The sequence below is a fragment of the Ursus americanus genome, chromosome 2, assembly GCF_024610735.1.
Source record: "Ursus americanus isolate L20-20 chromosome 2, mUrsAme1.1.p, whole genome shotgun sequence".
Taxonomy (NCBI): Eukaryota; Metazoa; Chordata; class Mammalia; order Carnivora; family Ursidae; genus Ursus; species Ursus americanus.
The window spans coordinates 86079823-86093318 of record NC_142128.1 but is presented as its reverse complement, the minus strand read 5'-3'; the positions used below and the strand labels follow the sequence as shown (position 1 = coordinate 86093318).

Here is a 13496-nt window from a genome sequence, read left to right as displayed (position 1 = left end):
ACCCAGATACTCTTTGAGGGGCCATGGAGAAACAATTCCATTATTCCATGACCAAGGAAAATAATGCAAATAAGACAGACACTGAAAGAAGCCTAAAACAGCTCAAATTGCAAAGATAAACTAAAATGTGGAATGAAAAACACATCCTGTGAATGGAGGTCAATTAGGACTGAACTCTATCCAGGAGGACTTTTGCTCTGATAGAATTAGACATTTCCTTTTGTACCTTATGGCTACATCACAGGTAGGAAAAAAACTTGAGTTTTCTCTACATTTATACTTAACTTTTGCTTCTCAAATAGCCTTTAATTCATACAGTATTGACCGCAAAATATGCTGATTATAATTTAAAAGTAATAAAATCAAGGCTTTGAGTAGAATAGGTCAAGAGAGCTACTTGAACAGATGCTTTCTTTAGTGAGAAGATTATAACTTCCAAATTGCAAAGCTGCTCTCCATAGTCATGTTCTTTAGAGTATTCTATGAAACCAACACCTAGCATGCCGGATGTATGCTTATTTTAATTTCTCAGAACTTTAAGAAAGGAAAATCAGACAAAGTCAAATATAAAGCAGAAAGGTAGAATTTGATTTGAATCGATACTGTAAAATCATTTCTATTGCTCATGGTTCTTTATTGTCAACATCTTCCCTTAACTTCCTCAATGATTTTAGGAATTAAACACATCTATCAGAACAGAAATAATCATTACAATACTTCACCATATACTCTGAGGTCAATGTCCCTTTGTTTCTCCCCAGCAGCATTCACTGCCACGCACGTGTATCTCCCAGTATCACTGATTTGAGCGCTGGTCAATGCTAGGATGCGGCCTCCAGACAGAACCTTTCGATGAAAAGAAAGATCAATAGCCAACATGCTCCTCTGAGAAACATACGTGTAAACAGCCTTTTTTCTCCTATTTTCTGCAGTTAATCCATTGACATTTGCCTCCAGAAAGATTTCCACTTGGACATTTTATTTTATTCATTTTTCCACTTGGATATTTTAAAGTGGGCAAGCATCATATAATCTACTTCTTATCCTCTCTTTGAAAGAAGACTGTGAAAAGCTAGAACCAAACTTGGTAATAACCACTGAAAACAAGTCCCTATACACAAAATCAAGTGAAGGTCCAATCTCATCCATCCTTACTGCAGAGAAGAGAAAGCCACCAGGGGAGAAAGATGAGAAGAAGTGTGAATAAGAGGAGCTAATCTTCCTTCTAATTTTCTTGGGCAGGATAAATAAGAAGTTATAATTAATAGCAAAGTAGCAGCCAAATAAATTAATTAGTCACATTTATGCTCTTTTATCCTATTGGTCTAGTTGTACTTCTAAAATATGGACATTAACTTTGGATCTTGTATGGTCCCAAATTCTGAAAGCAGTGGATTTTTTAAAAAAGCTAAGTAAAATGGTGGGAAAACTAAGTTCTCTACCAGGTAAAATAAAATTAAAGTACACTTTAAATGAGATATGTGGGCTTCTATAATTTTAATTTTGAGTCAATCTGAAGCACTTAAACTGCTTTCTCAAATTCAAATTTCATTTCTACAATGTTGCCTTTCTAATTTTTCTTACTTTATTACTTGATGTTTTTGTAAAATTAAATATCCCCTATATGGTTCTCTAATTCATGAATGTTTCCAAACATTTTAATACAAATTTTAGAAGTAAATTCCTGTTTTTGTTGATGAACACTTCTTTGTGCAAAGTATCTTTTGTGCTGGTGGCAGGGAATGGGGATGCGGAAGTAGGTAGAAAGTAAAACAAATGGTCAAAATATAGTACCTACATATGAAATAAAAGAATTCTTAGATGTCCTGAGCTTTTACTTATTTTTTAAAAAAGATTTTATTTATTTATTTGACAGAGAGAGAGCAGGAGAGCACAAGCAGGGGGAGTAGCAAAGGGAGAGGGAGAAGCAGGCTCCCCGTTGATCACGGAGCCAGATGCGGGGCTCGATCCCATGACCTTGGGATCATGACCTGAGCCTAAGGCAGTTGCTAAACCAACTGAGCCACCAGGTGACCCTGTACTGAGCTTTTAAAGAATTGTTTAGAAATTCCAATTGTGTGGATGGTAATTATGGATGTAAATGTGTATGTTTTTGGATAACCTTTGTTAATTATTCTCCAAATCTTGTTAACAGCTTTACCTGTTTATACGGTATTTAATAATCAGGTGGTAGATTGCTCTTAGGACAGAGAGTACCTGTAACCCGTTAGCAAAACTAGAGACAGGGCTCCCATCTTTCAACCAGGTCAGACTTGGGGCAGGGATTCCTCTGGCTTCACATTCTAACCTCACCAGGTTATTAACCACGACTGCCACCATGTTATTGCTGGCAGATATCGATGGAGGCACTGAAAAGAAATAAAAAGTAAATAAAAGTAAGTAAGATATATTAACATCACCGAATATTTCAACTCAAACTAATGAAAAATAGTGTATAGTTCTGTTTTCACATATGGGTTTTTTGTGGTTTTGTTTTGTTGAGTTCTTTCACATTACTTATTTGAGATTCTAAACACAGCTATTCAATTATCAATACTTCCACTTTACAGATGAGGAGAAGGAGGTTTTGCTACTTTGTTTAGGAATTCCAGTTTTTAACGCCAGAGTATATTTTTATGTCTTGATTTCCAGGGGTATGTGTGCGTGCACGCCTTCCTCCAGTATATCCATGACAACTACGTTGTCTTAAAAGCATTATTAGAGGTAATAACATAAAATCTTTCTGTGATCAAAACCTATGATTTTGATAGACAGAATTTACAAACAGGGTTATTGTCATTAGCTGATAACATTGTTGATGACTTTTTCAACAGTTCATCTAAAGCAAACTGAAGTTCAACAGCATGTGACAGTAGAGCATTTTAATAGTAGTCAGGAAATAAAAACAGTCATCAGTTTTAGAACACTGAGTCTTTAAATAAAGATAACAAAACACACTATGTAATCATTTTGAATGCATTTTTACCCCAGGATGAATCTAGAAGTGTCACTAACCATGGACCTGCAGACTGTAAAATAACTCTGTGGCTCCAGCTGAGTTGATGGCCACACATTTATATATGCCAGCATCGGCGATCTGGGCACTTCCAATATCAATAGTCTGTCCTCTGTTCAAGAAAGTCACACCAGTGGAACCTGAGAGTGGGCGATTATCTTTGTACCACGTAATAGCTGCAAGGGAAAGAAGGAAGAAGTACATCTATTTAATTTTTTTCTTCTAAAGCTCGATACCACTAAATCGGAGGTTAACTAAAATAGTAAGAATTGGGCGCCTGGGTGGCTCAGCTGGTTAGGTGACTGCCTTTGGCTCAGATCATGATCTCGGGGTCCTGGGATTGAGTCCCACATCAGGTTCCCCTTGCTCTGTGGGGAGCCTGATTCTCCCTTTCCCTCTGCCTGCCACTCCCCCTGCTTGTGCTCTCTCTCTGTCAAATAAATAATAAAATCTTTAAAAAAATAAGAAGAATTGCTTTATTCTTATGCTTATTATTCAAGTTTAATCAGTTTAAATACCTCTTTAGGATTGGTTTTGAGGAGGAGGTAACCCTAAGAAAAACATGAATAGCCAAGCCAATACAAGTGTCCTGAAAATGAAATTATAAAGCAAATATTCTTTATATTATCTCTAATGTATCAATATTGTTTGGTAGCAAACTTTTAACCAATTCTATTTCTTTTTGTTATATCTATTCCTCTCACCTATAAAAATTTTGTCTATGCATTTGATCAAAACCAAAGACTATACACACTATTAGCCTAATAAATTATATTATTTATTCATGTTAATAACTTACCAGTGATGTGAATCAACAAAAAGAATAATATTCTCATTAAATGATGGATTTATAATCAATTTGAAATAGAGAAAAAAATGTTTTTCAACATAAATTTATAAAAAAAACTACCACTGTGGATTTGTGGCCACAGTAAGGACAATAAGACAATTAGTTATTTACATATTTCTACCTTGTTTAAATGGGCAAATTATTTCATGCAGTTAGAAGCAATGAAAATTCAAAAATATCATCCACCTAATTATATCCTCCTTGTCATTGCTTTACCCTTGGAATGTATTCTATAATCTTTCCTTTATTAGTAATTACTGTATTGTGCTCATAAGCAGATTTAGCTTTTCCCAGAAATCTTAAAATGTCAGTAAGTTAGGGAGTCCACAAGTAAACCTACCAGGTAAGGGATTTCCAGCTGCCTTACACTCCAACTGAATGGGGTTATTCACCACCACAGTCTCATTCAGCATCTTCCCCGCATCCTCCAGACTAGGTGGTTCTACAAGAAGCCCAAACATAATTAATTCACATAAGTAGGACATTTAAACAGAAACTATTTGCTCAGTGGAAATTATCATTCCTTTCTGTCTTTCACATACACACTGATGATATACTTGGAACAAAAGTATTCTATTAAGTAGAACTGAAGAACAGGATAAAAAAAGATCTTGGGACACCTGGGTGGCTCAGTCTGTTGGGCATCTGCCTTTGGCTCAGGTCATGATCTCCCGGGCCTGGGCTTGAGCCCTGCATGAGACTTCCTGCTCAGTGGGGAGTCTGCTTCTCTGTCTCTCTCCTTCTGCCCCTCCCCACTGCTTGTTCTCTCTCTTTCTCACAAATAAATAAAATCTCTTAAAAAATATAATAAATACATATATTTTGTTTTTAAAAAGATCTTACTGAGTTTTCAAGATCATTCACTCTTTTGTCCCCAGTAGGAAAATCCTCAGAATTATAGATTAGCAGGGTAGTAAAGAAAGTTAAAGGACTATTTTTTTATTCCAATTAATCTGATTGGTCTGATGATGAATTGCCTTTAACAAGAAGAAGTAAGCTATCCCATTTGAACTTTTCCAGTAAAAGGGAAATCAATATTTCTCAACTTCTGACTTTATCTTCAGATAGTACTATCTTAACCATTTCAGAAAAATTAGAATCTTTTTTTTTTTTGGTTTATTAGCAGTTTTTTCTTTTGATATAAAAGTTATAATTAAATTGTTAGTAAAATAAAATAGAAAACTACATTTTTAATTTTAAATATCACAGATAATACTACTCTATTATTTAATGTGCATATAATAAAGTAGGAATTTGGAAAGTCTGAGAGACATAGTATAAAAGGAATAACAACACAGAATAGGAATGCGCTATGTTTCTAACACTATCTCACGGAGTATAGAATGGATGCCAGGATGAAAAACTCACAAGTAAACTAGAGGCCTTATCTTATTGTGAGAAGATACCATAGATGTAAGTTAGTATCTGAAGTTTATAGAAAAACTACATTTTAAAGATTTGCTAAATTTAACTCATTTAATGCACTGGAGCCCTTCAACCCTACCCCATATACAATCAAGCAATCAATCTATTCATTGGTCTAGCAAAAATAGAAGAGTAAAGAAGAAAGGAGAACTAAATAAGAAGAAAAAAAATCAACTATGTAAATCAAGAGCATAAACATGAATGAGCTTAGTTTTTATTCAATAGACAAAGAGTTAACATATTTTTTTTATTTTTAAAGATTTATTTGTTTGAGAGAGAGTGGGGGAGGCGCAGAGGGAAAGAGAGAGAATCCCAAGCAGACTCCCCTCTAAGCATAGAGCCCAATGCGGGAGTCCATCCCTTGACCCAGAGACCATGACCTGAACCGAAATCAAGAGTAAGACGCTTAACTGACTGAGCCACCCAGGCACCCCAACACTATTTTCTTTAATAAAAAAGTCCAAGTGGATAAAGAGCATAAATAAAAAACTCACAAAAATACTGACAATAAAGAGCTGGGGAAAGATATGCCAGGACAATAGGGTGACATCAATTTCTGACAAACTGGCATACTGAGCAAAAATCATTAAACATGACAAAGCAATGTGCTTTCTATTGCTTAAAAGGTCACGATTCATGATGAATTCATTATAATGGCAATGCTTTTTATGCATTGAATAACAAAGCAAAAATTGTTAAAGAGCAGGAAAATTTTGAAAAATCTAAAAGGAGTATACTTTAGTGCACCTTTCTCAGGAATTGATTATAGTGAAACAAAAACTAAGTTTTAAAGAATTTGAAAAATAAAAATACCCACCCAGATTGTGTGTGTATTTGTGTGTATATGTACACTTATAGTTAACAAGGAATATACATTTTTTTCAAATGCCATATACATATTTTCAAAACTGACTATATATTAGGCCACAAAATCTCAAGAAATCATTTACAACCACAATTTAATAAAATTATAATAAAAATGAGTAGAAATCAAAAACAAAAATATAAAGCTCTATACAAGGGGAAAACATCCTTAAAAGGAAATCAAGACAAAAGTAGAAAGAAAAAAATAAAATAGAATGAGAGTGATTAAATTTAAAACATACAGTAAGTCACCTAGCTCTATACTATAGTACTCAAAGGAAATCCTAGTGCCCTAATTAACATATTAAAAACTAAGAAACAATGAAAATAAACGTTATAAGCGGTCAACTCGGAATCCAAAGACCAATAAAATAAACCAAAAGAAGTCAGGGATAAAGAAATAATAAAAATAAAAGCAGAAGACAATGCCAAAGAAAACAAATAAGCAAAAACAACAACAAAAGGCAATGAAACTCAAAGTTGGTTTTCAACAAGTTTAAAATAAAATCTGTCCTCAGGGTAAATGTCTTTGTGGGTCAGATCTCTGTATTTCTGGAGGTTGTTCTTGAAGACAAAGCCTAGAACCCAATCCTCCTTTGTATCTGTACCCATTTAAATCAGTGTGTTAACACTTCCTGCTTGAAATGCCTAGAATGTTTCTGTTTTCTGCACTGAATTCAGATGAATGATATGGTATTTAAACACAAAAGACCTTTAAATATGGCTATATGACTTTTCCAACTGAAAAGGAAAAATAATTAGTCTATGGCACATTCCTTCTAAACAGTTATTTAAATACTCACTTGAAGCCTTCTGGACTGAAGTGATCACTGAAGGCTTTGACAGACTATGTAGCTGCTGCAATAAAACATTATGGTAAGAATAAGAAACGCAAGTGCTATGGAGTGGGTTGGCTATTTTTCATTCCCTTAGAGAACTTAAAGAAAAAAAGATTAGACGTCAGCAAGAACGGCAGAGTAAGAACTCCAAAAATCCACTCCTCCATAAAAGAAACAAGAACACTGGAAAATTTGTCAAAATCAACTTTTTCAGAACTCTGGAAATTAACCAAAGACTTGCAACAATCCAAGAAGTGTTTATTCAAGAAAAACAGCTAAATCTCATTAAAAACAGTGAGTTTTATGGCATTTTATCTCCCTCTATTTCCACCACTCTCTCCACAGATCAGCAGTAAACTTGAAAACAAATAGCTTAGCAACCACAGTGAAAAAAAAAAAAAAAAGCAGCCTAGCAGATACTGAAAGAAGCAGAATGGGTCTGGAGCTACCTAAGAGCATTATTGCTAGAAAACTGTCACTGTTTGACCTGTCTGGCCCTTCCCTGGAAATCCACACTCAAAGGACTTGTCTTTATTTAATCAGATGGAGTGTTTGCTTAGTGCAAACAGCCTTTTCCCCAGGGGCATGTTAAAATCTGTAAAAACAGACTTCACAGAAATTGTTCAGAAAACTCACCATATTAGTTTCCTCTCGCTTTCACAACAAATTGCCTCAAACTTGACAGTTTAAACAATACAAACTTATTATCTTACAGTTCTATGGGTAAGAAGTCCAATATAGTCTCACTGGGTTAAAATAAGTCTCAGAAAGGCGTAGTTCCTTTCTGTAGGCTGCAGAGGAGACTCTATTGCTTGTCTTTTCCAATTTACAGAGGTCACTTATATTCCTTAGCTTGTGGCCTTCCTTCCTCTGTCTTCAAACCCAGCAATGGAGATGTGTGGAGGATTCATAAGACCCTCTCACATCCTACCACTCTGAAGTCCTGCCTCCTTCCTCCACTTTAATGTCCTTCTGATTACACTGGGTCTACCTGGATAATCCTGGGTAATCTACCTATTTTTAGGTCAGTTGATTAACAACCTTAATTCCATCTGTATTCTTAATTCCTCTTTGACATGTAATCTAACATATTCACAGGTTCTAGGAGTAGGATGTGAACATTTTGGGGAGTAACTCTATTCTACCTACTCATTAAATAAATAAACAGAAGACAAAAACAAACAAAACCCCAGCAACAGCAGTTACAACTATAACAATAACTATGGAAAGAAGAGAATATGGTTTCCAGAACTGCCACATTATATTATTTTTTGAATTTTTATTTTTTAATCCTAGTATAGTTAATGTACAGTGTTATATTAGTTTCAGGTGTATAATATAGCAATTCAACAATTATATAACATCACTCAGTGGTCATCATGGTAAGTGCATTCTTAATTTCCTTCACCTATTTCATCCATCCCCCCAACCACCTCCCTTCCAGTGGTAACCATCAGTTTGTTCTCCATAGCTAAGAGTCTATTTTTTGGCTTGTCTCTTTTTCTTTGTTCTTTTGTTTTGTTTCTTAAGTTCCATATATGAGTAAAATCATATGATATTTGTCTTTCTCTGACTGACTTATTTCACTTAGCATTACACTCTCTAGATGCAGCCATGTTGTTGCAAATAGCAAGATTTCATTCTTTTTTATGGCTAAGTAATATTCCATTATATCTATCTATCTATCTATCTCACAATATCACATATCTTTATCCATTCATCTATTGATGGACACTTGGGCTGCTTCCATAATTTAGCTATTATAAGTAATGCTGCAATAAATATAGGGGTGCATATTATCTTTTTGAATTAGTATTTTTGTATTTTTTGGGTAAATACCCAATAGTGGAATTACTAAATCATAAGATAATTCTATTTTTAATATTCAGAGGAACCTCTACACTGTTTTCCACAGTGGTTGCACCAGTTTGCATTCCCACTGACAGTGCATGAGTGTTCCTTTTCCCCCACATCTTTGCCAATACTCGTTGTTTCTTGTACTTTTCATTTTAGCCATTCTGATAGGTGTGAGGTGATATCTCATTGTAGTTTTGATTTGCATTCCTCTGATGATTCTTGATGTTGAGCATCATTTCATGCCACATTATATTATTTAAAATGTCTACTTTTCAACAAAAGTTATGAGACATGCAAACAAACAAGAAAGCATGGTCCATGCATAGGAAAAGAGGCAGTCAAGAGAATATGTCCATGAGGAAGCCCAGATATTAACCTTATTAGACAAAGACTTTAAATCAGCTATCTTATGGGATGGCTGGGTGTCTCAATCAGTTAAGTGTCCAACTCTTGATTTCAACTCAGGCCACGATCTCAGGGTTGTGAGATTGAGCCCTGTGTCAGGCTCTGTGCTGGATGTGAAGCCTGCTTAAGATATTCTCTTTCTCTTGGGGCACCTGGGTGGCTCTGTCATTAAGCGTCTGCCTTCAGCTCAGGGTGTGATCCCAGAGTCCTGGGATCGAGCCCCACATCGGGCTCCTCCTCTGGGAGCCTGCTTCTTCCTCTCCCACTCCCCCTGCTTGTGTTCCCTCTTTTGCTGGCTGTCTCTATCACTGTCAAATAAATAAATAAAATCTTTAAAAAAAAAAAGAAGATATTCTCTCTTTCTCCCCCTCTGCTCCTCCCCCCTTCTCTCTCCTTCTAAAAAAAAAAAATTAAAATAAAAAAAATCAGCTATTTTATTATATTCCAAGAGTTAAAAGAAACTGTGTCTAAAGAACTAAAGGGGAGGGCCTGGATGGCTCAGTCATTAAGTGTCTGCCTTCAGCTCAGGTCATGATAGCAGCATTCTGGGATCGAGCCCTGCTTTGGGCTCCCTGCTTAGCGGGAAGCCTGCTTCTCCTTCTCCCACTCCCCCTGCTTGTGTTCCCTCTCTTGCTGCCTCTCTCTCTCTGTCAAATAAATAAATAAAATCTTAAAAAAAAAAGATCTAAGGAAAGTAGGAGAATGATGTTTCACTAAATAGAGAGTATTGATCAAGAACTGGAAATTGTAGAAAGAACCAAACACAAAGTCTAAAATTTAAAAGTGCAGTATTTGAGTTGGAAGAAGAAAGAATCAAAAATTTAAAGATAGGTTAATTGAAATGATCCAAGTTTAGGGGCAGAAAGAAAAAAAGAACAAAGAAAATTGACAGATAAGAGACTCTGAGGTTTGTGGGATACCATCTAGCATTATTCATAATGAAAGTCCATCCCAAAGAAGAGGAGAGAGAGAAAAGTGTAGAGAGAATACTTGAACATAAATGGTTGAAAACTTCCCAAATATGAGGGAAAACATTAATGCACACATTTAAGAAGTTTAACAAACTCCAACTTCGGTAAATTCAAAGAAACCCACACCTAGACATATCATGAAAAAGAGAATCTTAAAAGCAGCAAGGTAGAGAAGTGACTTATTATGTACAGGAATCCTCAATAAGTCTAGTATCTGATTTTTCATCAAAAAACATGGAGGCCTCAACCTACTGGGAGACTTATTAACGGTGCTAAAAGAAAAAGACTATCAACAAAGAATTCTATCTCTAGTGAAACTATCCTTTAGAAGGAGAAATTAAAACATTCATGGAAAATTAAAAAAAAAAAAAAGTTCATTACTAGTCTCCAGCCTTACAAGAAACACTATAAGTCCTTCAGGCTGCAAAGAAATAGTAACTCTAATACACATGATGAAATAAAGAGCACTAGTATAAGTAACTAATAGTAAAGACAGTAAAACTATATTTCAAGCATAACTTTTTTTCTCCTCTATGATTTAAAAGACAACAGCATAAATCAGTAATTACAAATCTAAACTGATGGGATCATGATAAATAAAGGTGTAATATTTATGGCAATAATAGCACAATGGAGGGAAAAGGGAAGAGAGTTGTAAAGGAACAAAGCTCTTTATACTATTGAAATTAAATTTTAATCCAAAGTATATTATTAATTAAGATGTTAATTGTGATCCTCAAGGCAATCACAAAAAATAAACTGAAAAATATAATAAAAGAAATAAGAGAAATAAAATGGTACACAAGAAAATAGCTATTTAATATAAAGAGGCAGTAATGGAGAAACATAAAAACCGAAATGACACAATACATATAAAAAACACAGAGCATGGTAGACCATAAACTCTACCATGTCGGTAATTACATTAAATGTAAATGGATTAAACACTACTACAAGAGACACACTCCTGAGTCAAAGACACAAATAGATTGAAAATTAAAGGTTATAAAAAGATATACCATACAACTAGTAACCAAACAAAAACCAGAGAGGCTACACCAATATCAAACAAAAGAGACTTTAAAACAAAAATTATTAGCAACAAAGTAGGGCAATTTTAAAAGATGTAACAACTATAATCATACATTTACATAATAACAGAGTCTCAAGGTACATGAAGCAAAAACTGACAGAATCAAAAGGAGAAATGGTAATTCCACAATAATAGTTGAAAACCTCAATATTCCAGGTTCAATAATGGGTAGAACAACTAAACAGAAAATCAGCAAGAAAACAGAAGACTTGAACAACAGTATAAAGCACAAGAACACATAGAATGCTCCATCCAACAACAGCAGAACACACATTCTTCTCAAATGCACACTTAACATTCTTAAGGACAGACTATAAGTTAGGCACAAAACAAGTCTCAATACATTTAAAAGGATTAAAATCATACAGAATGTGTTTTCTAACCACAATGGAATAAAATTATGAATCAATGACAAGAGAAGACTTGGGAAATTCACAAATATGTGGAAATTAAGTAACACCTTCTTAAGTAACTAAGTGGTCAAAGAAATCATGAGATATTAGATAATACTCTGAGATAACTTAAAATAAAAAGACAACATACCAAAACTTATGAAATACACATAAAGCAATGATTAGAATAAAATGTGTAGCTATAAATAACTATACTAAAACTAAATCTTGAATCAATAATCTAACGTTCTATCTTAAGAAGCCAGAAAAAAGAAGAGTAAAGTAAATCCAAGATAAGCAGAAGGAAGAAAATAATAAACATTAGAGCATAAATAAAGTAAACAGACAATAGAAAAATGAAAGATAAAATCAATAAGACCAAAACCTGATATTTTTAAAAGATCAACAAAGTGGACAGAATTTTAGATAGATCAATCAAGACAAAACAAAAGAGAGAAGACCAAATGCCTACAATTAGATATGAAAGAGGGGTCATTACTATCAACCTTACAGAATTAAAATGGACTATGGGGGAATATTATAAACAAGTGTGTGCCTATAAATTAGATAAACTAGATGAAACAGACGATTTCTGGAAAATCATAAATGACTGAAACTGACTCAAGGAAAAATAGAAAATCTGAATAAATGTATAAAAATTTAAAAATGACACTAGTAATAAAAAGCATCCCACAAAGAAAATCCCAGGCCCAAATGGCTTTACTGGGAATTCTACAAAACATTTAAGAAATATTAATGTGAATCCGTCACAAACCTCTTTCAAAATAGAGCAGAGAGGCAACACTTCTCAAATCACTCTAAGAAGCCAGTTTTCACCTGATAATAAAACCAGACAGAGACAGCCAATAAAAGGACGCTACAGTCCAATATCTGTTATGAAGACAGACACAAAAATAATCAAGAAAATACTAATAAGGTGAATCCAGCAACATATAAAACAAATTAAGCACCATGGCCAAGAGGATCTAATGCTAGGAAGGCAGGGTTGGTTTAACATATGAAAATCAACCAGTATAATCAAGACAGTGTGGTACTCAAAAATTAACTCGAAATGGATTAAAGCTGTAAATGTAAGACCTGAAACCACAAAACTTCTAGAAGAAAACATAGGGGGAAAGGTATTTAACAATAGTGTTAGCAATGATTTCTGGGATATGACACCAAAAACACAAAACAAAAGCTAAATAAACGTGTGGGACTACAGGAAACTAAAAACCTTCTGTACAGCAAAGAAAAGAACTGACAAAATGAAAATGGCAATGTACTAAAATGGAAGAAATATTTGCAACCGTAGATATTTTTCCAAACAAGACTAAGAAGTGACCAACAGATTCACGAAAAGTTGCTCAACAACACTTATTATCAGAGAAATGCATATCAAACCCACCAATAAGATATCATCTCACATGTGTTAGAATGATTATTTTAGGAAATACAAGAGTCAATGACTGTTGGTGAGGATGTAGAGAAAAAGGAACCCTCGTACTCTTTTGGTGGGAATGTAAATTGGTATAGCCATCATGGAAAACAGTATGGAGGCTCTTCAAAAAATTACAAATAGAACTACCACATGATCTAGCAATCCTACTTCTGGGCATATAATTGAAGGAAATGAAATAATATCTCAAAGAGACACATCCACTCCCATGTTCACTAGAGCATTATTCACAATAGCCAAGATATGGAAACAATCTAAGCGTTCACCAACAGATGAATGGATAAAGAAGATATGAGATAGATAGATAGATAGATAGATAGATAGA

General features: G+C 34.4%; 1 protein-coding gene across 3 annotated transcripts in view; it reads right to left on the bottom strand.

Moving 5' to 3' along the window:
* The window catches only part of HMCN1 (hemicentin 1), a 467939-nt gene that overhangs the window by 163569 nt on the left and 290874 nt on the right, over positions 1-13496 (bottom strand). For all 3 annotated transcript variants that reach the window (XM_087858481.1, XM_045811326.2, XM_087858478.1), the window contains exons 37-40: positions 4207-4308; positions 3016-3192; positions 2218-2369; positions 723-846 (exon numbers count right to left, since the gene is read on the bottom strand). In XM_087858481.1, the coding sequence (XP_087714607.1) occupies positions 723-846; positions 2218-2369; positions 3016-3192; positions 4207-4308 (555 nt within the window). The remainder of the gene's footprint in view (positions 1-722; positions 847-2217; positions 2370-3015; positions 3193-4206; positions 4309-13496) is intronic.